Below are 26,882 nucleotides of genomic sequence, written 5' to 3'. Positions count from 1 at the left end.
GTGGTGGGCTGGGAAGCACTCAGGATGCAGACCCCTGGGATGGGTGTCCTGGGTGGGAAGGGGACTGCCACACACCCATGACCGGGTGGGTGGCCAGGGCCAAGACCTGGCCCTTTGAGTGAGCCTGTGTTCCCTCCAGGACCCTGGAGTCCCCGCCCTGTTCCCTGGCTGAGGTCCACACTGGGGCAGGAGCATGGGCTGAGAGGGGGTGGGTCCCGGCCCCTCCTGCCCTCAGCGAGCAGCCTAGCCTTTGCCAGGTCTGGGCTGTGCCTGGACGGCTGGGAGCTGGCGAGGCCTCCTCCGAAAGCCCTGGCAGGTGGGTCTGGGGCCCACTAGGAAAGGAGAGCCCGACTCCTGCCTTCGCTGGCTGCAGGGCCGCCATGCCGCTGCCTTTGGAACCAGCCCTGAGTGAGCTTGTGGTGCGCAAGGAAGAGGAGTGGCGGGCGCTGCAGGCCCAGCAGAGCCAGCTGCAGGCGGCCGCGCTGCAGGAGGCTCAGGGGCGGCTGCAGAAAGCGCAGGGCGAGCTGCGGTGCCTGCGGGAGGACTTTGTGTACAACCTGAAGCTGCTGGAGGAGCGAGACCTTGAGCTGGACCGCTACGACACAGCCTTTGCCCAGGCTCGCCAGCTGGAGGGCATGCGGCAGGCCGAGCTGAGCGAGCTCAAGATCCAGGTGGCCAAGCTGCGGCAGGCGCTGTCCAGGGAGACCCAGAAGGTGGAGGACTTGAAGCAGCAGCAGCAGCGGACATGGCAGGAGCACCGCCTGCAGCTGGAGCAGCTCCACAGGTAGGCCGCAGGTCAGCCCCGCCTGCAGCACCCGCCACTGGGTGGAGAGGGCACGCCCTGGCTCCTCCTCTGGCTTCCAACATCAACCAGAAATATCAGAAATTGGGTCACATGTTAGGAATTTGCCCGTGAATTCCAGGTCCATAGCATTTTCTTTATTTTGGGGTGGTATCCATGCCTGGTTCTGTGTTCTGGGACCTCTCCTGATATTTTTGCTCCAGAAAGACTCTATGCTGCTGCTGCTCTTCCCAAATCTGGGACTTGTTAGAAGAACCCTCTTTTTTTTTTTTTTTTGGATCACACCTGGTGATGTTCAGGGGTTACTCCTGCCTCTGCACTCAGGAATTACTCCTGGCGGTGCTCAGGGGACAATATGGGATGCTGGGAATCGAACCTGGGTTGTCTGCGTGCAAGGCAAACGCCCTAACCACTGTACTATCACTCCAGCCCCCAGAACCCTCTTCTGCTTTTTTTTTTTTTTGCTTTTTGGGTCACACCCAGCGATGCTCAGGGGTTACTGCTGGCTTTGCACTCATAAATTACTCCTGGCAGTGCTTGGGGGACCATAGACCATATGGGATGCCGGGGATCGAACCCGGGTCGGCCACGTGCAAGGCAAACGCCCTACCCGCTGTGCTATCGCTCCGGCCCCCCCTCTTCTGCTTTTTGGGGTCCACCCTCTTCCTTCTGGGGTCCAGAAAGTATGCGAACATTGCCGTTCTCATGACTGGCTGAGAGGCCAACCCTGCAGTAGCTTCTGGGCCATCTTCCTCACGGTGGTTCTCCTGATCTGTCCTCCACTCTTGGCTGACTCCAGCACTCAGTTCTGCCCCAGGGGGCCAGCGCACCTTTACCCTGGGCTCTTCTGGTTCTCAGATGCCCGCAGGGCTCACACGCACATCTTCTGCTGTATTTTTTTTTTGAGTAAATAGATTTTATTCAGAGGTTTCTGAGGGAGGGAGGAAGGGATAAGTGGGAGAGAGAATAGTAAGAATAACAAGAGAACGGGGGCTTCTCCAAGGGTGGAGGAAGCCCCTACACATAACCGAGCTTTAGACACAAAAGTATGAAAGCAAGAAAGTACACATCTCAAGAGGGGAGATGCGGGTGACACATGTGCTTGGCCACGAAGGCGTAAGCAGCACATGGGCTCAGGCAACGTATGCGCCTGCTTTTCTTTTTTTTAACTTAAAATCTAGAAAAAGTAAAAAAAATTATCTAGAAAAAGTTTTTCAGATTATCTATTGGGATTTCTTCACTTATACCCAGTGGTGCTCAGGGACTACACGTGGCTCTGTGCTCAGAGATTACTCCTGGCGATGCTCAGAGGGCCTTGTGGTGCAGGGGATTTAACCAGACCCCGTCACATGCAAGGCAAGTGCCTTCACCCCTGTTCTATCTCTCCAATGTTTTCCAGCCTCTTTTCTTTGCTATTGCTGTCATAATGACCAGGGGTGGCCTGTGCTGCTCCCCAGTGCTTGTGCAGTGCTGTGGACTGTGAGCTCGCTGTGGGCAGGCCCGGCTTGCTGCCGACAAGCAGAGGTGCCGGGGCTGGGCAGCACCAGGGGTCAAAGCCATGGCTTCAGGCTGACCAAGCAGACACTTTTGCCAGTGAACAATTCTCGGGTCTTGTATTTTTGTTTGTTTTGGGGTTCATCCCAGCAGCACTTGGGGGCCAGGCTCTCCTGGGCAGTGTTGAGGGATTGAATCCAAGGCTGAGTCCCCCTCTGGCACTGTCTCGGTGCCGGGGCCCGGCCCTTCTCTCCTTTCATTCCCAAGGCCTCCTGCCTCTAGGGGAGCCACTGAAGCATGATGCCTTGGCCTCCTGGGCCGCTCGCATGTTCTGTCTGAGCAGGGGTGCAGACCTGCCCCTCTCTGCTTGCCACCTTCACCCCTCACGTATCTGGGGCTGTTCTCCACCAGTGACAAGAACAGTGTGATGGACCAGCAGCAGGAACAATATGCCAGGCTGAAGTGGAAGCTGGAGAAGAAGCTGCAGGAGCTGGACAAGGAGCTGGCATTGCAGAAGCAGGTGGGTCCTGGCCCTTCTTAGCCCCTGCAGCTGCTGCCCGCTGGCACGTTTCCGTGTATATTTCAGGGCACAGTACGTTAAAGTATAGGAGTGAGACGTTTACTACAGCAGTAGAAGAGCCAGAGCCTCAGCATGCCATGATGCTTTTGTAAAGAGAGCTCGTCCATTTAAGATGGGCGCATCAGTGCGGGTGACGGCAGACTGGCGCACGCGTCTCTGTGTTGCTGACGGCCTGTGCTCTGAGCCCAGCTGCTCTGGGCCTGGGTGACGGTCCTGTACACATGGGGTTGGACCCCATGTGTGCTAGGCACTGGGGTTTCTATCTGCAGGTTGGGTCTTTGTGTGCTGGTGCAGTCTCACCTGAGCGTGGGGCCCGCCGCTGGGGGTGCAGGCCTGGGCCCATTCGGTTTCACTGTGCCAGGCTATGGGGTCTGCTCCGGTCTCCCACACTCTAGTCTGCAGCTGACAGGTGAGCTGGGAAGCGAGGCCAGAGGGGTCATGCACCTCCCCAGGCCTGACCTTCCGGCATCCCTGCCCCACACAGGTGCTCACACCCAGCTGCCAGACAGAACTGGCTTCATGAGGGGCTGTGCTGTGGCCCGTCTGCCCACAGAACCTGGGAGTGCCAGGGACCCTCCATCTGGGGCAGGTCTGGTGCTCTTGGCACCGGGCGAGGCGGACAGGTGCACAGCATGTCTGGCTAGCCTGTGGCACCGTGCTGACACCAGGACAGGGTGATAGCCTGAGGGGTGCTCTGCCAGCCATAGGACTGTGTGTGCTGCCCTGCATCTGTGCTGGCATTGCAGAAGCAAACATGGGCTGAGCTGGGCACTGTTGCCCGCCTTCCCTTTGGGGCCGCCGGGATCCCCTCAGGTGTTCTCTTTGGGGCTTTGGAGCTTGACGTGCCTAAGGCCTGAGCTGTGTGCCTGGAAGCCCCATGATGGCTGTTCTGGTCCGGAGGAGGGCCCCTAGAGGTCCCCAAGGAGAGTGGGTGCTCTTGGCGCCAGGAAGGTCTCTAGGCACTGGGTTGGCATGCCCCTGCTCCCTGTGTCCCTGTGCCCCTCAGCACGGTGGCCTTGTCTTGTTTCAGAACGCTGCTTCCTTCCAGCCGCAGTGTGAGGAGGCTAGCTGGCTCACAGGGACCCTGGCTCTTCTCTTGAGAAGTGGGTTGTGAGCTGGTGGCAACATCACACGTTTCTATGTTCACACTGAGCACGTGTGTCCCACACAGCGGCGCCAGGGCCAGGTGGTGGCAACTCTGTGGGCACAGAGGGTGATGTGCAGGGTGCCATAAGAAGAGGGCATGAGAGCCAAGCTGCTGAGTGAGGGCCAAGGGGGTTATGGCCAGGGCTGGGGCAGCTGCCTGTGGCCTCCTGGTGGGCCGAGCATGGAACTTGGCACCTCACACAAGCTCGGAGTTCAAAGTTGCATCTGTGGGGCCCTGGGCCTATTCCTGACGGGGTCAAGGGCCAGCTGGGGCAGCTGCGGGCCAGGAGAGAGTCAGGAGATTGTCATGAGACTGAGGAGTGACTCTGATCAGGCTCCCCGCAGACAGAGGCTGGGTGAGAAGCCACCCTAGGCCCCAGTGAGCAGGTCACTGGCCTGGGGGTCACTCTGGCCCAGGGTCATGCTGGGTCATTCCAAAGGTGTGGGCTTCTCCCCACCCTGGCCTCTCCTCTTCCCGTGTCCGTGTTCTGCCTCAGCCGCATCTCTGGCACAGGAGCTGCTGCTGGACTTCGAGTCGGAGCTGCAGAGGCGGGAGCGCGAGTTCCACCTGAGGGCAGACAACATGAGACAGACGGTCCTGGCCAATGAGCTCAAGGTGGGCCCCTCTGAGATTGGCATGTGTGTACCTTGGGGTGGCCCCAGGAGGGCAGAGGAAGTGCGCTCAGTGCTCCCCACACTCCTGGCTAGGTGCTGCCCCCCCACCCCGAGAAGGCCTGTGTGGGGAGCCTGTGCCGCCTCGAGCCCCGTGGAGCAGGGTTGCCAGCAGGGACAATGGGGAGCTGACTGGACGCCCCTGGTCGTAGCCCCTTGGGAAACCCTGCCCTGAGGGATGTGGGGGTGGCGAGGCTCCGTCCCTCCTGGGCCCCAGCTCACGTTCCCCGCCAGGCCCCTGTGAGGGTGTCCCCTGCCCCTGGAGCCACACTGCTGCTGACCTGGAGCTGGGACTGCCCGGGGCAGGGGAGGGGAGGGGTGTGGCTGAGGGGCGAGAGCAGGAGAGCGGGGGTGGCTGAGCTCTGGACTTCTGGGCCACGCAGAGTGGAATTGTGCGCAGGTGGTGCTGGCTCCCACCACCCGTCTCTCCCTCGGGAGCCCACTCTCCCGCCCTTGCTGGCCTCCTGCAGGTGCGCGTGCTGAGCCAGGAGCTGCAGGCCATGAAGCAAGCGGGTCAGCGGGCCACAGAGTCACTGCGGGACGTGGAGGCGGCACGCACAGAGCTGCAGGACGAGCTGCAGCGAAGGGACTGGGCCATCCGGGACGTCACTGCCGTCAAGGATGCCCGGTGCAGCGGGGCTCCCTGGGCAGGGGCAGCCGGCCCAGGCCTGCCCTGTGCTGACCTGGGTTCTCTGCAGGATCAAAGACCTGGAGGACCAGCTGCATGCAGCGCAGCTTACCCAGAAGAAGGAGGAGGAGGCTTTCCAGAGGAAGTGAGTGGCCTGGCCCTGGGGCACGGGATGCAGAGTTGGCTGTGCAACTGAGTCAGGGTCAGGCCCAGGGGCCTGCTTGCCCTGTTGCTTTTCGTCGTGGTGTTGGTGGGAAGTGGGGGGGCATCACTCAGGAGCCCATCTGGTGACTCTCGGCCAACCACATTGCCCCTGAGTGCCAGAGCCTGAGAATGTGCTGACTGGCCTGGCAGTGCTCTGAGGTCCCCAGGGCCACCCAGCAGTGCCCGGGATTGAGCTGGGGTGGGCTACGGTCAAGCGGATGCCTTGCCCTATCCTATCTGTCCGGCCTTCTGTATACTTTCTGGAGCAGCTTTCTGCCCAGGCTCTTCTCCAAGCCCACAGTTTTGAAAATGAATTGCCCTCCTTGGGGCTGGAGCAATAGTGGAGCGGGTAGGGCGTTTGTCTTGCACATGGCTGACCCGGGTTCGATTCCCAGCATCCCATATGGTCCCCTGAGCCCCGCCAGGAGTAATTCCTAAGTGCAAAGCCAGGAGTAACCCCTGTGCAACGCCGGGTGTGACCCCCCCCAAAATAATAAATAAATAAATAATAAAGGCCCCCTCCCTCTTCTTGAAAAAAAAAAAGAAAATGAATTGCCCTCCTCTTGTCACAAGCTTTACAGCCCCCCAGGTGTACACCAGGGCCTGTTTGCCAGATGGCACATGTGGCAGAGCTCCCGGTTGGAAGCTCCCAAGTGTCTGACCTTGGGCAGGGGTCCCCAGTGCTGAGACGTGACCATTGAGATCATATGATTAGTGCAGGATATGAATTGGGGTGCCACCCCCTGACGCGCCCCAGTGTGTCCGAGGCAGCTGAGTGTGCCATGCATCAGGCTGGCAGCGGTGGCCCTAGACCCACACTCCAGAGCCTGAGCCCGTCATTGTTGGGGAGCTTCTGAGGAGCAGTGGGGTGAGTGGGAGTCTAAGGCAGCCCCTCTAGGGAGCAGGCTCAGTGGAGAGGGTGTGAGCTGCAGCCACCGCCCTCGGAAGGCCCTGCTATGACGGCCAGATGGTGTCGAGCTGAGACAGAGGGCTGGTCTAGGGTGCCACCGGCGTCCCCGGGAGGCCTGGCAATGAGGGCCTTTAGCAGAGGGAGGAGGAGATGCCTCTGGCACCTGGCCTTGCGCTCACTCTGGGCGGTGGGGTGCTGGTGATGCAATGGCAGGGGGGTTGGAAGCCCCCTTATGTCTCCCCGGGCCGGCGCCTATGGAGGGAACCCTCAGGGTTTCTGTGCGAGGGCTGTCGCATGGGCGGCACCCCCAGAGCTGCTGTGCCTCCCCTCCAGGCACGAGGAGCTGGACCGTTTGGCCCGGGAGAGGGATGCGGCGCTGGTGGCGGTGAAGGAGGCCCACGTGGAACAGCTGCGGGTGCTAGAGGCCCGGATCCAGGAGCTGGAGGCGCAGTGCCAGACGCTGGAGCGGCAGCTGCGCAGGGCTGAGTGGGAGCGGGAGGACGCTGCCCAGGAGAAGGACGCGCTCATTAACAAGTGAGCGTGAGTGTGTGACGATGGGAGCGTGCATGAGACTAGTGTGAGTGTGTGCGTGTGTGTATGGTTCGCGTGTGGGTCCTTCGAGAAACCCACGAAAGATTCACATACAAATCTGGACATCCGTGAAGATGGTCTGTTGTGAAATGTACGTAGATGGTCCTTGCTCCTTCCCTGATGTCCAGGGTCCCCTCTCTCCAAGGCAGAGGAGCCCCTTCCTGGACCTGCTGCTGGTCAGCACAGGAGGGGCTGCTGGACTTGAGAAAGTGGGCGGGCCGCTGTTTTGGGTGCCAGGTGGGGTGCTGCCTGCAGCGGTTGCTGGGGACCCGGCTGGAAGCTCCTTATCCTCGTGTCCCCAGCACCATGTTCTGCCAGTCCCCATCCCCTGAGGGTTTTTAAGCAGTCCCACTGTGTAAGGAAGTCAGGTGAGTTTGGACAGATGGTTTTAAAATCATAGTGGCAGGTGAGAGGCGGCCTCTCCTGGCTGAGAGGGCTGCTGGGGCTCTGCCCAGGACCCCTGGGGGTGTGGCTCCCCTGCATGGCCATCTTGGGCAACTTCAAGGAGGACTCAGGCCCAGGTGCGCAGCTGCAGGTGTGGCTGCAGCCCTTCCCTAGCACGGACACTGCTTGTCATCCTGGTCACCTAAGCTGCCACTCCTGTCCAGCCTGTGTCTCGGGAAGGGAGCCCCCAGCATACCCCCACCTGCTCTACTGCTGCCCGATCAGGGCTGGCCCGGGCCCTCCTGAGGCCTGTGACATCCCTTTGCCCGGTAGGCTGTCCATGCCACAGCTCTGGGCTGCACCCAGAACAGACTCCAGCCGCCTCCAAGCCACCACATTCCCTGAGACAGGCCCAGACGTTCTAGCCCCGTGATCGCCCACGAATGTTCTCAGGCTCAGCCCAGGAATGAGTTTTGCTCTTGGAGATTATTACTGCACCTCCAGGGCTGAGACCAGCTCTAGCCACCCCACAACTCTGTCTAGCGCCGGCATATCCTGCTTGCTGCAGCACTTGGTGCCCAGGAGGCTGCTCTTGTGTCCAGGGCTGGGGGATGGCTAGGGTAGTGCTTCTCTATCATTCAGAGTTGGGTACCTCAGTCTGTAGGACAGACTGAGCTGTCCGCTCCCCGTGGCTGGACTCTCCTCTGAGTTAAGGGTCTTAGTCCTGTCCATCCAGGCCATGGCCTGTGTATGTGGGACACATGGGAGCTCGCAGAGGAGCCGGCATGGGGGGCCAGACAAGCCCTGAGACCAGATGGGTTCTGTTTCCTGCAAAGATACATGGTGGGCATCCCACGTGGAGGTGCCGTGGTGGTGTGGCGCATCCCGCTCTGCGCGCATGCAGGCATGAGCTGCCACCTTGGCATGCTGAGGCTGTGTGCGGACACAGGAGTGAGTGAGGGGAGAGCGGGTACACGGGTGCCCCACACGCTGCATAGCTGTCCCCTCGCCCAGACTCCGCGAGGACGCTGCCAACCTGAAGCTCGGCTGGGACACGCAGATGGCCCAGCTCTCCCAGGAGGCTGTCACCAAGGATGTGCGGCTGCAGGCGCTGCAGGAGGAGGAGGTGAAGCTCAAGGCCCAGCTGGCTGGGTGCCAGCGGGATGTGGACAGGTGAGCTGGTCAACGAGCCCTAAGGAGGAAGTCAGGAAGAGGTGGGAGCCGGGAGGATGGGTAGTGTGGCCTGTGCCAACAGCCCCCGTCTCTCTCTAGCATCTCATTTTGACATCCCAGTGCTCACCCTTAGAGTGAGTGGACTGGGCAGTGAGGCGGCTGTTCTGGGACACGGGTCAGGCTCGCAGAGATCACATCATGGGGAGGGAGACTGACACCGATGGGGTTCCCAGAGCTCTGCCAGGAGTGAGTTGAGAACAGTGGGAGTGGGGACGTGGGGAAGGAAGGAAACGCACCCGTTGTCACCGCAGTGGGTGAGCCCGCCGCCCCCTGGGCACCTTCCTGCTGTCTGCTGCTCTGTGTCCGCTGGGTCACTTGTGTCTTGCGGTGACAGGCCTTGGTGGGCATGGGAAGGGTGACGCAGGGTCTTGCTCCTCCTGCCTGGCGGCTCTTTGTGTCCCTGGCCTGAGTCCATGCCGAGTCCCGCCCCCGGTGCCTTCCAGGGGCTCAGCTTTGCGCCTCTGCTGTCCCATGACGGTTGTTTTGTGATGGCTCCCTGATGGCTCATTCTGGGATGGTGTGGGGAGCTGTTTGGGAGGACCTTCAGGTCCAGCCCCGCTGCCCTGGCCCGTCTCTCACTGCTTCCCTCCCGGGTTCCCAGGCTCTGAGAATCCCCAAATCCTGATGAGCCACAGCTTCTGTGGGCAGGCCTGGTCATCGCTCCACTGGTCCACACAACCCTGCTCTTGGGGCTGAACCCCCCAGCCTCCCATTCTGCCTGCCTGTCCTGCGTGGGGCCCGAGGGGCCCCTCTCCTGAGCTTTCCTCGTGCTGGCTTGTTCTCAGCACCCTGCTGCTCTGCCCTCCCAAACAGCCTTGAAGCTGGCAGGACGGGGCTCACACGTCCAGGTGCCACAGGGACAGGTGTCCCGGCGGGCTGAGGGTCCTAGCGGCGACACAGTGCCCCATTTTGTTTCATTTCCACTGCCATCTCGGGCCCCTGTCCATTTTCTCCACTCTGGCAGCTATGTGTACTGTGCAGTGGAGGTGATCTGGGCCCGCGGAGGGGCGGAGTCCCGGGCCCCCGAGTTCCTTTCCTGTGTGTTCCCTGCCGTCCCGACCAAGGTCCTTCTCTCTGAGGTAGCATCTGGGGCTTCTTCAGCCACACCAGCGAGGCTGCTTCTGGGGGCAGCGAGAAGCTCCGAGGGTCCCCACAGAGCCCTCACGCCTCTGCATCTCAGCCTCCCCTTGGCACCCTATCTGGGATCTCCCTCACTTCCCAGGTCACCCGCCAGCTAGACAGCCACTCAGCTGTCCCTCTGCAGGGCCCACCTGCTGGCCTGCTCCACGGTTGGAGCGCGGGGCCTCCCCCCTCCCCGCACTAAGGTGGGGCTCGGCTGCTGGTGTGTGTCAGCCCCAGATGCCTCGTGCGGCCATGCCCCCACCTTCCTGTCCTCTCCTGTGCCCTGCGCCCCTCTCAGGCTGCTCCCGGCCTCAGGGCTTTCTTCCGCTCTTCCTTGGGGCGCTGCCCGGGTCCGTTCCCCGAGATCCTCAGGTGCTGCCTCCCGCTTTCTCAGACAGGCCCGTTCCTCAAGTGTGCCACCTCCTCTTCCCCCGTGGGTGGCCATTCCTGGGCGTCCTCAGTGCCCGTGGGAGACGGAGGAGAGCACGTCAGCTCCGGGCACCTGCCCAGTGGGCCTCGGGAGGGTGAGTGCGGGCCATCTCCGCAGGTACCGGCAGCAGCTGGCGCAGGCGGTGGGCAGGGAGCAGAGTCTGCAGCGCGACAAGACCCAGGTCGAGCTGGACTGGCAGCGGCGCTGTGACGACGTGGAGCGGGAGCTGCACCGCCGCGCCGAGGACCTGGTGCAGGGGCTGACCACAGCCCGGGAGCAGGTGTGTGCGGCCCCACACCGGGCCCCCACACCCTGCCCGACCCACTTCCGACCCCCCGACACCCAGCCCAATCCACAACCGGCCCCCACACCCGGACCCCCGACACCCAGCCCAATCCACAACCGGCCCCCACACCTGGCCCCCGATACCCAGCCCCCGATACCTGGACCCCAACACCCGGCCCCCTACATCTGGCCCCCCACACCCGGCACCCCCACAGCAGAGATCAGGAGTTCAGTGTGTCCTGAGAGAAGTAGAGGCACAACTGTGTCCCAGACTGCCTAATAGCCTGGGTGAGACCCGGGGGCCGGCGTCTCCCGTGGGTGAGATGCTGCATGGGCCCCCCGTGAAGGCCGTACCGAGCGGCCCCTCTCTCCTGCGTGCCCAGGTGGCCGCCCGGCTGCAGGAGGCGGAGCGGCTGCTGTGTGAGAGGGAGGCCGTGGTGAAGGCCGTGAGCCTGGAGCGGGACCAAGCCCTGCAGGCCTTGAGGGCACAGAGCTGCGCCTCCCTCCTGGACAGCGAGAAGGACGTGCAGGTTAGCAGGGCCACCGCATGCACCCTGGGTCCCTGTAGGCTCCTCGGAGCCTCCCGCTAGAATCAGGCCCACCCTCTTCTTAGAAAGGAAAATGGCTGCTGGGGCCGGAATGATACCCCGGCAGATAAGATGCTGCCCTTGCACGCGGCTGACCCAGCTTCCATCCCAGCACCCCATCTGGGCCCCGGAGCCCTGCCAGGAGGGATCCCTGTGTGCAGAGCACCCCCACGTGTGGCCCCAAACAAAACAAGGGCCGGAAAAATAGTACAGCAGGGAGGGCTCTTGCCTTGCATGTGGCCAACTCGGACTTGATCCCCCACATCCCACGTGGTCTCCGAGCCTACCAGGAGTGATCACCGAGCGCACAGCCAGGAGTAGGCCCTTATCACAGCCGGTGCGGCCCAAAGACTAAAAAGGCTACTTAGGCATGACACCTACCCCTGCTGTGTCTGAGCACCCCAAAATCTGGGCCGTGCCCCACATGACCACCGGAGCATCTACACTGTGCAGAGCTGGGAGGGGCTTCTTGGGAACAGAGCCTTGTCTATCTCTCTGCCCCGCCCTCTCTCCCTCTCCCTCTCTCCTCTCCCTCCCACCCTCTCCCCCCTCCCCTCTCTTCCCTGTGTTCATCTGCTCTCTCTTCAAGAGCATGAGGCAGAGGCCACAGTGAGGGGAGGGTCAGGGCACAGACCCAACGGACCCAGGTGAGGTCTGCGTGGGCAGCTGGCAGGCGTGACCTGGCCCTGGGCCTGGAGGACCTGACACTGTGTCTACCAAGGCTTCTTCAGCAAGGCTGCTGTGCCAGGGAGATAGCGGGTGCCAAGTGTGTTGCTGAGCGCTTCCAGCCAGCTGTCTTTCTGTGCTGCTGGTCCCCTGTGTTCGAAAAGTTCCGAAGAGTCAGGCTCTGAGCTTCATCTTGTCCACCTAGTGCTGGACAGAGTGGCCAGACCCCTTTCCCCCCAGAATCCTCCTGCCAGATTGCAGCCTCGAAGCTGGGGGAGGGTGTGGGAGGCTGTGGCTGACCCACTTGGACTGGGCTCTCATGATGGGAGACGGTTCCCATGCTGGGCAGCCCCGAGACCGGTCCTGTCGGAGGTCTTCAGGGGCATGTTTCCTTTGCGAAGGAGCCGGCCCTGAGCAGCCCGAGAACCTTGCCTCTTGAGTGTGGCAGGACGCACAGGGGGGCCGAGTTCCCTCTCTGGGGACGCTGACCCTGTGGCTTGGTGTGCCCCCTGGTTTCTGAGCTGCCAGCCTGGAGGCTCAGGGCCGGCCTTTCCTGCTCCCTGCTGGTCCCCAGGTGCCCCTCAGACCCCAGGGCGCAGACGACACGGGGTTCCCCTCCTCGGAGATCCAGCGACTGCAGGAGCACAACACCAGCTTGCGGGGCGCCATCTCCCAGATGAGGCAAGAGATGGAGACGCTGAGCAGCCACCTGGCCACACAGGCCCCCCAGCCGGCCACCTCCCCACCCGGTGAGTGGGGCAAGACAGGCAGGCTCTGCACTGGCAGGCCCTTCCCCGGGGACTGGCTCTCTAGGGTGGTGCCACTCCCGAGACAGCCTCAGGACAGCCCCTGACGGAGCTGCTCTGGGCAGCAGGGCACCGGGGGTGCTGGGGTGCTGCCGAGGCCAGCCCGGCCCAAGCCGTGCTGAGGGCAGTGAGCACCACAGAAAGCGAGTACACTCGGTCTCTCTGAGCACTGTGGGGAGAGTGTGCACCCGGTCTCAGCAAGCACTGTGGGGAGAGAGCATGCGGTCTCAGCAAGCACTGTGGGAGAGAGTGCACCAGGTCTCAGTGAGCACTGTGGGGAGAGTGCACCAAGGCTTAGTAAGCACTGTGGGGAGAGGGGCTGGAGCAATAGTACAGCAGGTAAGGTGCTTGCCTTGCACGTGGCCGACCTGGGTTTGATTCCCAGCATCCCATATGGTCCCCTGAGCACCGCCAGGGGTTATTCCTGAGTGCAGAGCCAGGAGTGACCCCTGTGCATCGCCAGGTGTGATCCAAAAAGCAAAAAAAAAGAAAAAAACAAAAAACAACAAAGCACTGTGGGGAGAGTGCATGCCATCTCAGTGAGCACTGTGAGGAGAGTGCACCCAGTCTCAGTGAGCACCGTGGAGAATGTGCATGCAGTTTCAGTGAGCACTGTGTGGAGAGTTGCACCCGTCTCAGCAAGCACTGTACTGTTGGCAGATTACGTGCTGGGCCTGGAGACGGAAATAGAAAGTCTGAAGAGTAAATTCCAGCGCCTGGAAGCGCAGCTGAAAGGTGTGGCCGACTCTCCTGAGCCGCTGGCCGGCGCCGCCCTGGAGGCCTGTGCTGGTGAGTGAGCGGCAGGGCCGAGCTGGGCGCTGCTCGGGAAGAGTCGTAGTGGCCATGCGCAGCGGGCCGCCCACCACCCCGCGTGGCCCTGCAGCTGCTGACTCCGTGGACACTCGCGCTCCAGTGGGGCCCAGGTGTGGCCACATGTGTCCTGTCTGTGGCCAGTCTGGGCCTTGGACTGCACACATGTTCCCACAGGCTCCTGGGCCGCATCCTGTGCCGCTGGGCTCCCTGGTGAGGACCCCAGGGCCCTGGGTCAGCGCCCGCCCTCCAGCCGAGCAGAGCTGCATTCGGGGCCCATTGCCGCCTGGTCTCCAGGGACCCCGCTGGGCTAGCCGGTGCCCTCCCCACCGCGTCCTCGCCAGTTTTGACTGGACCATGTGCCGTGGACTGTGGACTGGACCGTGCGCCCTCCTGTGCCATGGACTATGAACCGGACCACGTACTGACCATGTGCTGGAATGTGTGCTCTGCATCTGTGCCGTTGTTTGTGGACCAGACCGTGGACGGACTGTGTGCTGGGCTGTGTGCTCTTCTCACATGCCATGGCCTTGAGACTGGACTCCGCGTTTTTCTTGTGGAGAGGTTCTGTTCTATTCTGCTCTGATGGTGGCCCCTGGCCTGGGCCCGTCCAGCCGCCCTCCCTCTGGCCCACCTGCCTCTCCCCTGGCCTGTGTGTTGCCATATAACTCAGGGCTCTGTGCTCAGTCCTGCACCTGTCTGCTCCTCGGCACTGTGCTGGACGGTGGGGCTTGGTCTCCATGCTCTGGGCCTCGTGGATGCTGCCCCCTGGGGGTCTCCTTTCAGGTCCCTTGCCCTCTTCTGCCCTGTTCTGCTGCCCCTCAGCCATGTCTTTTCTGGTCACTTCCTGCCGTGGCCCCAGGACCATAGTGACTATGGCAGGTTTCTGCCTGAACCTGGGATGTCCCTCCTAACAGGAGGGCCCTCGTCCCCTGTGTGGGCTGGGCCTGTGTTGTTTCTGACCAGGGGCACCTTCCTGCAGGGCTGCCTTGTCATGGCATCTTAGGGACTCTCCTGGGCAGTGCTCGGATCCAGGCAGCCCCTTGCTTCCCTGGGGTCTGCTCGCCTAGCATGGAGAGGGTGGCGGCTCCAGGCAGTAAACTAGGTCTGTCCTCGCCTGAACCCTGGCTCCAGCCACAGCCTTGCCCTTTGCTCACGGACACTGTCTGCTCTTGCTGAGAGGCTGAGATGCCCAGGAAGGAAGGCGACGCGAGGCCCCGGGTGCCTCCTGTCCACCCCTGATACTGGCCCAGCATGCACACAGCTCATGCCATTCCTTGTTCCTGAAAACGTCTCCACTCATGATTTATTCTTGGTGCTGGGCGTTTCATTTTTGTTTTGGGGGCTGGTACTCAGTGGTGCTCAAGGCTTACTCTCGGCTCTGTGCTCAGAGATCACTGCTAGTAGGGTTCAGGGATCACATGTGGTGCCAGGGATCAAGTCAGTGTTGGCCATGTACAAGCAAGTGCCTTACCTGTCATACTGTCTCTAGCCCTTGTGATTTTTTTTTTCTAGTGTATTTGTCTTGGTGCCACCCCCAGTGGTGCTCAGGGCTTACTTCTGGCTCTGAGATCAGGGATCACACCTGATCCTGGTGAGCTCAGAGGACCATATGGGATGCTGGGATTAAACCTGGGTCAGCCAGGTTCACATTAAATAAAAATGTAAAAAATTTTATTTGGGGGTATGGTACCCCCAACGGGTCAACCTGTCCTGACTCCCCAAAATTGCCACTGTGCCTTTGGCCGGACCCCAACAACTTGGGACCAAGTTTACCAAGAAATTAAATGGCCAAAAGTTAGATATGTGGGAGCCGTGCCCATAAACCATCTCCGGCTCAGCTATTACAAGCTATACAATATATTGGCCTTATTTCAGAGACCCATATATAAATCTTGAAAGAGATCAAAAGCCACAGTTAATCTCGGACCTGTGCAAGGCTGAACAGTAAATTGGAGAAGGGCGGGTTGGCCTGGTGGCCTGCTCAAACAGAGCCTCTAGCAGCTACTTGCTTCCACAATCCAAAATCGTTGCCAACACCCAGCCTGACTCCACCGTCTCAGGACGGACCTCACCAAGATACAATCTGTTGAAAATTCTGGTATGCACGGGCTGGAGCAATAGCACAGCAGGCAGGGCATTTGACTTGCATGCAGCTGACTGGGGTTCAATTCCCAGCATCCCATATGGTTCCCCGAGCACCGCCAGGTGTAATTCCTGAGTGCAGAGCCAGGAGTAACCCCTGTGCATCACCAGGTGTGACCCAAAAGCAAAACAAACAAGCAAACAATTCTGGCATGCAGGTTTTGTGACGGAAATCTCCAGGCTTTCTCAGGGTTGGGGTAGGCTACTTCCCCCCACTTCCCAATACTCACAGAAGCACTGGCAGTCACCATCGTGAACCAACTCCAGCGCCATCCTGTAAGCTTTTCTACCAGCCTTGCTTCAGAGACCCGTAAATAAATCTCAAAAGAGATCAAAAGCCGCAGTTAATCTTGGACCTGTGCATGGCTGAACACACCAGGGTAAATCAGAGGGGGAACAGGTTGGCCTGGTGCACACCCAAGTAGAGCCCCCCCGTAGCCACTTGCTTCTACAATCCCAAATCACTACCATACCCCCGGCCTGACTCCACCATCTCAGGATGGACCTCACCAAGATATAGCACTGTAGCACTGTTGTCCCGTTGTTCATCGATTTGCTTGAGCAGGCACCAGTAATGTCTCCATTGTGAGACTTGTTACTGTTTTTGGCATATTGAATATGTCACAGGTAGCTTGCCAGGCTCTGCCATGAGGGCAGGATACTCTCAGTAGCTTGCCAGGCTCTCCAAGAGGGACAGAGGAATCGAACCTGGGTTGGCCACGTGCAAGGCAAACTCCCTACCCCCTGTGCTATCGCTGCAGTCCATCAAGATATAATCTGCTGAAAATTTTGGTATGTGGGTTTGTTTGTTTGTTTGTTTGTTTTTGCTTTTTGGGTCACACCCCGCCATGCACAGGGATTCTTCCTGGCTCTACACTCAGGAATTACCCCTGGTGGTGCTCAGGGGACCATATGGGATGCTGAGATTCGAACCCGGATCGGCTGCATGCAAGGCAAACGCCCTACCCGCTGTGCTATCACTCTAGCCCCTGGTATGCGGGTTTTGTGACTGAAATCTCCTGGCTTTCTCAGGGTTGGGATGGGCTACCTCCCTCCACCTCCCTGCACTTCCAGAAGCCTTGGCGGTCACATCCACACCCCAAAGCGGCCACCCAATTGAAAAGCAACTCCAGCCTTACCATCCCGATAAAAATACCGAATGCCCTGAACAAACTCCATGACCTCTTTTCACCTCTTTGCACCTGTATTGCAAACCGTAATGCATAAAAGGAAAAGGAGAGAGAGAACAAGAAGGAAAGTGCCTCCCATAGAGAGAGGCTGGGGTAGGGGGTAGAGGTTGGGGGATGGTGGTGAGGAAATGCAGGACATTGGTGGTGGGAAACGTACATGGGTGGGGGGATGGGTGCTGGGTCACTGTATGACTGAAACCCAATCGTGAACAGCTTTGTAATGGTCTATCTCATGGATATCCAATTTAAAAACCTTAAAAAAAAAAAAAGTAATGTGGGGCCAGAGCGATAGCACAGCGGGTAGGGCGTTTGCCTTGCACGCGGCCGACCCCGGTTCGATCCCCGGCATCCCATATGGTCCTCCAAGCACCGCCAGGAGTAATTCCTGAGTGCAAAGCCAGGAGTAACCCCTGAGCATCGCTGGGTGTGACCCAAAAATCAAAAAAAAAAAAAAAGTAATGTGGAATTCATGCCTAGTGCAATCAGCTTAATCAATAGCTGAATAAATAGCAGTACTCCTACATTATATAAAAAAAAATTTGAATATCCGACTTCTTTGTCTGCTCAGCCTCAGGAGCCAGTGTCTCTGCTGATGGGGGCGCAGGAGAGTGTCCCCTCTTCCCCCTGAGCTCAGCTGCCGCTTGCCCAGTGCCCCACTCTGGATATCAGTTTCAATGAGAATCCAGGTCGAACTGTTCTTTATGATTTAAGAAAATATTTGCTGTTGAGAGGAGTTTGGAGCCCCCAGCTCTGTGCTCAGGGGTCGCCCCTGTGGGTGCTCAGGGCACTGTACGTGGTTCTGGGGCTCCAGCTATGTGGGCCAGCGTGAGGCAAGTGCCCTACCTGCCCCAGACTGACCTTAGGTCTGCTCTGTGCGTGCACCCTTTTTCCTCGTGGTCACAGATGACTGGCAGGCCGCACAGCCGGTGCTCACGCCGAGCGGGGACACTCAGGGGGCACTCAGCCAGGCCTTCTGGGCCCTCATCCCAGAGCTGATGGGGCTTTTCTGCAGGAGCCGGGCCTGCGGGAGGCAGCGTGGGACTGGCACTGAGGAGCCTGGGAGAGAGGGCGCAGCTCCTGAGCTTCCTGGTGACCCAGCTCAGACAGAAGGTATGAACATACGGGAGTCACACAGCCCAGGCACACGGGTCACACAGGTCCGGCACTCGCAGTCACTCTGTTTCCTTCTGGGGTGACTCCAGCAGCTGGAGCATGTGACTGTGACCCAGTGTAGCCTCAGGCAAGTGTCTTGTCCTCCCCGGAAGGGTCTGTGTGAGAGGTTGGCTGGGTCTGGGCCTCACCTCCATAGCCATCAGCCTCGGCCCTGGGCCTGTGGTGAGTGCCCCTCTTCATGACTGGGACCCGGAGGCTTCAAGTCTGGGGTCCCGCGCAGAGAGCAGAGCAGTCACCACTGTCTGCTTCTGACCTTCCTCTTCACCTGGGACCGAGTCCAGCGGGTGGGCGCTGGCTTTGGTGTATCCCCTACATCCAATATGGTCTCCCAAACTCCCCACAGTGATTCTTGAGCTAAGAGCCAGGGGTATGCCCTGAGCACCGCCAGTTTTCCCCCAAAAGTTAAAAACAACAACAAAAGAAAGGCTCACTTCTGGCAACCCCGGGTTCCTGAGCTTCCCTGCTGTGCCCCTCCCATCAGGGTGGGGCCTCCCTCTGGGCCTCCTCCTAGTCCCTCCACCGGTCCCCGCCTTAGGCTGGCAGGATGTGGCCTCTGTGGCGGGCCCTGGCCAGTAGGTGTCGTCCTTGCAGCAGAAATCAGAACGGAGGCGCAGTGTGGGGCGTTGGAGGGACCCGTGTGCTGGGCCCTCTGCCCCATCCCTGGAGTGTGGTAGGCTGGGCAAGGGGACACTCCACAGTGGCTGTCCCTGTGTGGCCTCCCATCTCGGGGGCTCTCCACACCTTCCTGCACCTGTCCGTCTTCAGAGCATGGAGTCAGGGCCTTCAGGGGTCTGACTGTGTTTTCTTTTCTGCTTTTTTGGGTCACACCTGGCGATGCACAGGGGTTACTCCTGGCTCTGCACTCAGGAATCACCCCTGGCGGTGCTCAGGGGACCATATGGGATGCTGGGAATCGGACCCGGGTCAGCCGCATGCAAGGCAAACACCCTACCCGCTGTGCTATCACTCCAGCCCCATGACTGTGATTTCTTTTTTTTTTTTTGGTTTTTTTTTTTTTTTTTTGCTTTTTGGGTCACACCTGGCGATGCACAGGAGTTACTCCTGGCTCTGCACTCAGGAATCACCCCTGGCGGTGCTCAGGGGACCATATGGGATGCTGGGAATTGAACCTGGGTCGGCCGCGTGCAAGGCAAACACCCTACCCGCTGTGCTATCACTGCAGCCCCATGACTGTGCTTTCTTGATGACACTGGGCACCAGCGTCCCTTGAGGCTCCCTGGCCACCACAGTCTTCTCTGGAGACTGCAGCACCTGCACCGGTTCTCCTGGGGTTGCTGGAGTGACAGCACGTTTGCGCTCAGGTCATGGGGTCCAAGGACAGGAGGGCCAGTCCATTTCCTCTTGGCTGGTGCTCTTGCTGCCTTTGGATGCCTTCTCAGGAGTCACCCTAAAGGAGGCCTGTCACCTGACCTTGATGTCTTCGAAGGGAGCTAAACTCCTGGAAGCCTGCGTGCCCCTTGGGCTGCATCCCGGGAGCCTGCGGCTATACCCACGGCTGACTGAGCTGGTCCATAGATGACTGTTGTTTGACTTCTGTTGTTTCTTTGGTGTCAGGAATCGAACCCAGGGGCCACCTGCCATGCTGGTGGTGCCTTTCATCTGGGCTTCCAGATGAGTGAGCACCCTGGTGGGGGCCCTACCCTTCTATGGGACTCACACACACACACACACACACACACACACATAAACACACACTCACATGGCCACACACTACACTCACATGTGACTCTCATACTGACACATATGCTCACGCACTCACACACTTTCACACTCGCTCTCACACTGACACATTGATATACACTCACACACTCACAACTCCACTCACACTCACATTCTCATACTGACACACTCACATAGTCACTGTCACACAGACACACCGACATACACCCACACACATATGCAGTCACACAACTCCACTCACACTGACATCCGCTCACTCACACACACACTCGGCCCTGCGCTGCCAGCAGGAAGTCCAGCTTCCCAGAAGAGCGTTTCCCTTCCTCGGCAGTCCCGTGCCACCCACTTACCCGAGAGAGCCCTTGAAGTGGCTTGTTTGTTTGCCACTGTGCAGCGCCCGCTCGCCCAGCGGACCCTCTCCGGATGCCCCTCGAGCCAGACACTCTTCCTGAGAGTTGCAGGGAGGACGGGGCATGGGAGGCATGTCCCCCTCGGGTCAGGCCCCTGCCACCCTGCCGTGTGTGTTGGAGGCTCACTGGCCGGCCCTGGCCCCACACACCCCGGCGGGGCCTTCCGCACTATCTGGGGGCCCAGAGGGAGAGGGGAAGTGCCGAGCCCCACACCGCGCTGTCGGCCCTGCCCTGCCCCCCACGGACTGTCCAGGTCCTCGCAGGTGCTGCAGGAACCCCCAGACCTGGACGCCATCCGCTGTGAGCTGCCCTGCCGGGTGGACCAGGTGCACCTGGAGGTGCGGGAGCTGCAGGGGCAGGTGGCCGAACTGGAGAAGCACCTGGGGACCAGCAGCGAGGAAGGCCGCGGTGTTCCCAGCGGGCAGCAGCCAGCCCTCGGGAAAGAGGTGGGCCCCATAGCCTCTCCCAGGGGCCCAGGGGCCCAGGGGAGCAGTGTGGGGGGCTCCGCACCTGCATCCCACCTTGCTCGCCTTGCTCAACCCCGGCAGGCAGAGGCACGCACCTGAGAGCTGGGATCTTCCAGCGCTGCCTTGTCTTCCCCGCCCCTCCCCCCATCAGGCCTGCCCATGGGCCTGACACCTTTGGCCCTGTCTGCCCTGCCGCTCCTTGGCCAGGGCGAGGGGCCATCCAGGCGGCCCCCCCCCCCCGGTGTCCCAGTGCTGGTGCTGGAGCTGCAGTGCTTTCTCTGTGTCCCACAGTCTCTGCAGGATCACGGGGACCCCAGCAGCCCCACCCCACCCCCGCCGAGCCCCCACTGCAAGATTCCACGAGCAGCGGGTTGTGGGTCGGGCACCCAGCCCCTCCCCGCAGGGAGGCCGACTCAGGGCTGTCTCCTGCATGCCCCCTGCCCCCTCATGCCGCTCTCCTGCTGCAGGTGCCGGGGTACTGGGCACCAGCTGAGAACAGCAGCCGCGGGGTCAGTGTGCCTGCCAGCCCTGGACAGGTTCACCAGGAAATGGGCCGGGACAGGGTGTTCTGGGGTGTTCTGGGTCCTGGCGCCAGCTCAGGTGTCGGTGCAGCCAGCCTAAGTAGGCCACTCGCTCCCCTCAAGCGTCGCAGCTCCTCCTGTCCCCACAGTTGAACCCCCACCTTCTTCCCTGTCCTCTACCCACTGCCCACACCGCAAGCCCCTGCAAACCTCTCTCAGGGCTAAGTGTCCACATTGGGACGGGGGTCCAGCCTGTGGCTCTTTACCCCCAGGGAGAGGGCTCTGCCTTCGTGCTTGGCCTAGGCCCAGGCTCCCGGCAACAGTCTCCCCCTGGGCCTCCCTCTTTCTCAAAGCAGCGTCAGGACGCAGGAACCTAGGGGACTTGGCTGGTTGAGGAGAGTCCAGACAGGAAGTTGAGGTGCAGAGCCCAGGGAGGTGGAGAGAAGGGAGGAAGGGCCTGGCCAGTGTGGGGAGGGCACGTGCCTTACATGCAGCTGCCCTGCTTCCAGCCCGGCACCACGTCCAGTTCCCTGAACCCTGCCAGGAGTGACCCCCGAGAGCAGAGCCAGAAAGTAGCCGGGAGCACCACTGAGTGTGGCTCAACATCCCCCCCAAATAAGGATGGAAGGAAGGGAAAGACGGAGGGAGAGAGGAAAAAAAAGAAGGAGAGAGGAAGGAAAGGAAGGAGGAAGGGGAAGGGAGGGAGCAAAGGAAAGAGGGAGGAAGGAAGTGAGGGAAGAAGAAAGTGAAGGGGGAGGAAGTGGAGGAGGGAGGGAGGGGAAAATAGAGAGGAAAGGAGAAAGGAGAAGGAAGTAAACGGGGAGGGAAGGGGAGGAAAGGAAGCGGGGAGGGGGGAAAGCAGACCACCTTGAGCAGGACTGGAAGCAGAGAACGCAGAGGGTGCATGGCGGGCCTGCACTGGGAGCAAGGGCCTGTGGCACTGAGACCTTGCACCTAGCAGGCGACTCACACTCCCTGTGACCGCAGCCCCCGCCCCCAGCATGGCAGGTCCTTCGATCCTGGGGGCAGCCTGCATGGCCTTCTCAGGGAACTGGCGATCTGGGCACCAGCAGTGCCCACTGTCCACACTAGAGATGAGGCCCAGGGCAGGGGAAAGAGCCCAGCAGCGGTGTGCGGCCGAATGCACAGCAGTCCCCGTCCCGAGTCTGGGGACCAGGCCTAGCCACGCTCCTTTCCCCGCCTCCCACACCTCAGGGCTCTTGTGAGGAGCAGAGGACCCAGGTGCGCGAGGTGCAGGGCCAGCAGCCCCTGCCGCCCTCGGGGATGCTCCGGCTCCAGCAGAGGCTGAAGGAGGCAGCCAGGAGGATCCAGCGGCTCCGCCTGGAGAAGGAACAGCTCCTGGAGCTGGGGAACAGACTCCGGGCCCAGCAGGGCCAGCCCCCAGGTGAGCAGGCCGCCTCTGGGCCCCGCTCGGGGGAGGGCTGCGGCTGGGTGCTGGGCCGGAGAACAGAGTGCCTGTTGTGAGCCGGCCGGGTCAGGAGCCACGGGCACAGAGCAGAGCCTTATCCTTGCGGAGCCCCGGGAGCCCGCCTCTCTGGCTGCGTTTGTGAGAAAAATGCCGCAGGTTGGCCGAGCAGCGCTTTTCTGAGTGGCTTTGTGGCAGCAGCAAAGGCTGTGTGTTCCCAGGCGCTCTGTTGGGCCGCGGAGATAAAGGAGCAGTGTCCCCGCGACCCAGACGCACCGCAGCCTCCTCAGCAAGGGTCCCACGGGAACTGTCCATGCAGGGCAGCCTGGGTCAGGGCCGCGGGATCCCTGTCCCTGCAGAGCCCTCGGGCTGGCGCTCCTGGTGAGGGCGTGGCACAGGCCCCCCGGCCCCTCTTCCTGCCCATTGCCCCCCTTTAGCAGGCTAGGGTGTGCTCCTGCTCACAGCACCCAAGGGGGCAGCACCCCTGGCCAGGGCAGCCAGGCAGGGGGTTGTGAGAGAGTGCAGAGGCTCGCTCTTCACCCTGCTAGCCCCAGCTCTCAGCTCCCAGCCAGTGCCTTCATCGCTGCCCCATCTCTTCCTCATTCCTCCCATCATGTCTAACCCAGAACCCCCTCCCCCACTGAACTCTGCTGCTCCCTGCCAGCCCTGCGAACGCCCAGTGGTTCTCATCTTTCCCCCTATCGTGGCTTCCCATGTCCAGCCTGACCTCAGAGCAAATAGTTCAGCCAATCATTCATCTGCTCACTCTGTCCATCGTCCCTCATCTGTCCATCCGTATATCTATCCATCCATCCATCCACCCATCCGTCATCCATCACCTATCCACGGTCTGTCTAGCCATCTGCCCATTCATCCATTCATCGTCGGTTTATCCACGCACTCATCACCTGTCCGTTCACCCACCATACACCCATGCATCATCTGCCCCCTATCCTCCCGCCCAGCCTCCATCCCTCATCTGCCCAGGTTTCTCTGGTCCTGCATTCCCACCTCGCCCGGCCCTGCTCTCACTAAGCTCTCCCCCAGCCTGCTCCCTGCCACCCTGTGTCAGAAAAGCCAGTCGCTGGGCAGCCTCTGAAGGTCAGAGACACCAGCCGTGAGCGCACCCACACTCGCTCCCCTACTCATGACAGTCTTGGCTGTCTATCTTGGTCCCCCCACGGAGACCTGTCTAGGGGCGTGTTTCCTCCCTTCCTCGCTTCCTCTTTCCCTCCCTCCCCTCCGTCCTTCTCTTTCTTGCTTGCGTCGGCCGCCTACAAGACAAACACAGCCACTGTACTGTCACCTCAGCCCCTTTGTTCATGTGGTGCTATCTGCCTGTTCGGATGGTTGGTTTTTTGTTTTTTTTTTTTGCTTTGCTTTTTGGGTCACACCTGGCGATGCACAGGGGTTACTCCTGGCTCTGCACTCAGGAATTACCCCTGGCCGTGCTCAGGGGACCATATGAAATGCTAGGGATTGAACGTGGGTCAGCTGCGTGCAAGGTAAGCGCCCTACCCACTGTGCTATCGCTCCAGCCCCCGGATGGGTTTTGGTCTTCTCTGCTCGGACCCATGGTTGTAGCCCAGAGCCCTGCTCTCAGCTATGACCTTTGTGTAGGCAGGAGTGGCGGGACCACTTCACCGTTCAACCAGTCCTGCCAGGGGCCAGGGCGCCTCTCCTGGCTCTGTGGAGGGCAGTGGCTCCACTGAGCTGCTCACCCCAGCGGTGCACACACCGGCCAGTCTGGCCATGCAGTGATCTCGAGCAGAGACAAACTCCGGAATCAGGTCAAACACGCGACCCAGCCAGAGACTGGAGGTTGCTCCCGTTCCAGGTTCCAGGGCCTGGGGGATGGTGGCGGGGGCTGAGGCACAGCCGCAGGCAGTCAGCGACTGCTTCTGTGCCTTCCTGGGCAGCAGCCCTCAGCACACACTACTGTTCACACCAGAAGAGCAAACAGAAAGAACCTAAGTGCTGCCCATGTGCGGGCTCTCGGGAGCCAGGAGCTCCGGGCACTGCTGGCTCCATCCTCGGACATTCCCACGTCCTGCCCCAGGAGTGAGCCTGCTGTGGACTGTGGCATGTCGCAGTCACGGTGTCCCCTAGTGGGTGGCGGGGGTGGGGTGGCTCAAGAGCTCAGCTTTCCCCTCATTTTTACTGTAAACCTGAAAAATAGTCAAACCTGAGCTTCTGGGAGCCCGGGGGGCTGCTCAGGTAGAGAGTGTGGGCTGGGAGGGCCCGGGGCACTACTGGCACAGTCTCCACAGAAGCCGATGGGGACGAGTTGCAGTGTTCCGTGTTGGAGTCCTTTGGGGCGAGTGCGGACACGGTCAGCAAAGGCGTGCAGGGACTCTCTGAAGAGCAGCAGCAGCGGGGGGCCGAGAGTTGAGTCTGCGGGCGCCCTTCGACTTCTGCACCCCCCTGCAGGGGGCCGGCTGGCCCTGGCCTCATTCAAACCCCCTCCCTGCTGCTGTAGGAGGCCACAGGGCACGGCCACTACCCAGATAGGCTATCTCTGTGAAGAATGCAGCTCAACCCGTCCAGTCAGACCCTTTGCCCCGTGCCCACAGTCTGCTGCTTCAGTACATCCTCTGGCTGCCCTCCACCCACACAACAGCCCCCTCTCAATCCTCCAGCCCCCAACTCCCCTCACTAAGGGGCCTCCCTCTCCCTCTCTGTGGTGCTCCCCTGGGGTGCGGTGGCCCCTGTGGCAGCTCAACGTCTAGGGGTCATTTGGTCCCTATCATGTCTGCTGAGCTGGAAAGGGCTCAGGCAATATTCCGGCACTTGGGGGACACACCCGGTGCTCAGGGCTGACTCCTGGCAGGGTTCCAGGATGGAGCCAATGGGGAGGCAAGTGCCCTGCCTGCTGCGCTGTCTCTGACCCCGGGTCCATGTTTGAATCTCGGGACTCATGGCCTCATGCTTGGCTGTTTCCCATTTGTGAAAAGTCTCCTGATATTCCTCCCAAAACTGTCCTTCCTAGTATCTTTCTGATCTCTTTTGGGTCTTAGACTTGTTAAACATGTGTCTTCTGTGTGTATGTGTCTGAATGTGTGGACAGGGAGGAACTATGTGAGAGGGAGGGAGTTTGTGTGTGTGTGAGAGAGGGAAGGGTGGAGCATTCGTGTATGAGAGAGAGGGAAGGAGGGTGTGTGAGGGAGGGAGCGTGTATGTGTATGCGTGAGAGAGGAAGGGAATGTGTGTGAGAGAGAGGGAGGGAATGTGTGTGTGAGGCAGGGAGTGTGTATGTGTGTTTGTGTGTGTGAAAAAGGGTGTGTATGTGTGTGTGTGTGTGTGTGTGTGAGGGAGGGAGGGAGAATCTGAGAGGCTGGGAGTGTGTGTGAGAGGAAGGGAAGTTTGAGAGAGAGGGAGGGAGTGTGTGAGGGAGGGAAGGGAGTGTGTGTGTGGGATGGAAGGAGTGTGTGTGTGAGGGAGGGAGTGTGTGAGGAGGAAGGGTGTGTGTGAGAGGCAGGAGTGTTTATGAGAAATGGAGTGGAGTATGTGAGAGAGGGAGGGAGTGTGTGTGAGAGAAACAGGGAGGGAGGGTGTGTGAGAGGGAGGGAGTTTGTATGTGAGAGATAGGGAAGGAAAGTGTGTGAGAGAAAGGGAGAGAGGTAGGGGTGGGGAGTGTGCATATGAGAGGAGGAGTGTGAAAGAGGGAGGGTCTGTGTGAGACAAAGGGAAACAGTATGAATATGAGAGAGGGAGGGAGTATGTGTGAGAGAAGGAGGCAGGAAATGTATGTGTGAGGGAGGGAGTGTGTGTGAGAGGCAGGAGTGTGTAGTGTGAAAGAGGGAGGGAATGTGTGCATGATAGGGAAGGAATGTGTGAAAGAGCATCAGGGAGTGAGTGTGTGAGAGAAAGGGAGTGTGAGAGAGGGAGGGAGTGTGTGAGAGAGGCAGGGAGGGTGAGTGTGTTGTAGGGAGTGTGTTTATGAGAAAGACGGAGGGAGTATATCTGAGAGGGAGGGGGTTTGTGAGTGTCATGTGTTCGAGGGAGAGAGGGTTGGGTGGGGAGTATTGTATGAGAGAGGGGGTGGGAGTGTGTGTGAGAGAGAGGGAAGGAGGGTAAGTGTGATGAAGGGAGTGTGGGGATGAGGGAAGGAGTGTGTGAGGGAGAGAGGGAGAGAGGGAGGGGGAGTGTGTGAGAGGGAGGAAGGGTGTGATTGAGAGGAATGGAGGGAGTGTGGGAGGGAGTGTGTGTGAGAGAGATGGAGGGGAGCTTATGAGAGGAAGGGAGTGTGAGAGGGAGGGAGGGAGTTTGTGTGTGTGTGTGAGAGAGAGAGAGAGAGAGGAGGAGAGTGTGTGAGAGGGAGGGGAGGGTGTGTGATTGATTTCTTCCATTCCTGCATCTATTTTCTCACTTTTTTCCTGGGCCCTTTGACACTATGATCTGCTCTTGATTTGTGATTGCCTTTAAGGGGGACGGACCCCATGGTGCTCAGGGCCGCATGAGGTGTTAAGGCCATTATTCTCGCCACACGCTGCCTGCTC

At 60.2% G+C, this 26,882-nt stretch overlaps 1 protein-coding gene across 3 annotated transcripts in view; it reads left to right on the top strand.

Moving 5' to 3' along the window:
- The window catches only part of CCDC57 (coiled-coil domain containing 57), a 49,091-nt gene that overhangs the window by 3,103 nt on the left and 19,106 nt on the right, over positions 1-26,882 (top strand). For all 3 annotated transcript variants that reach the window (XM_055130081.1, XM_055130082.1, XM_055130083.1), the window contains exons 3-16: positions 374-784; positions 2,708-2,816; positions 4,537-4,638; positions 5,165-5,322; positions 5,393-5,467; positions 6,770-6,970; positions 8,426-8,584; positions 10,314-10,476; positions 10,865-11,011; positions 12,309-12,483; positions 13,201-13,329; positions 17,698-17,795; positions 20,233-20,415; positions 22,173-22,362. In XM_055130081.1, coding sequence (XP_054986056.1) covers positions 381-784; positions 2,708-2,816; positions 4,537-4,638; positions 5,165-5,322; positions 5,393-5,467; positions 6,770-6,970; positions 8,426-8,584; positions 10,314-10,476; positions 10,865-11,011; positions 12,309-12,483; positions 13,201-13,329; positions 17,698-17,795; positions 20,233-20,415; positions 22,173-22,362 — 2,293 coding nt within the window. In that variant the 5' untranslated portion in view covers positions 374-380. The remainder of the gene's footprint in view (positions 1-373; positions 785-2,707; positions 2,817-4,536; positions 4,639-5,164; positions 5,323-5,392; positions 5,468-6,769; positions 6,971-8,425; positions 8,585-10,313; positions 10,477-10,864; positions 11,012-12,308; positions 12,484-13,200; positions 13,330-17,697; positions 17,796-20,232; positions 20,416-22,172; positions 22,363-26,882) is intronic.

This window comes from Sorex araneus, chromosome 3 (assembly GCF_027595985.1).
Source record: "Sorex araneus isolate mSorAra2 chromosome 3, mSorAra2.pri, whole genome shotgun sequence".
Lineage (NCBI taxonomy): Eukaryota > Metazoa > Chordata > Mammalia > Eulipotyphla > Soricidae > Sorex > Sorex araneus.
The sequence above is the reverse complement of the archived record's forward strand: the minus strand, read 5'-3'. Positions and strand labels throughout refer to the sequence as shown.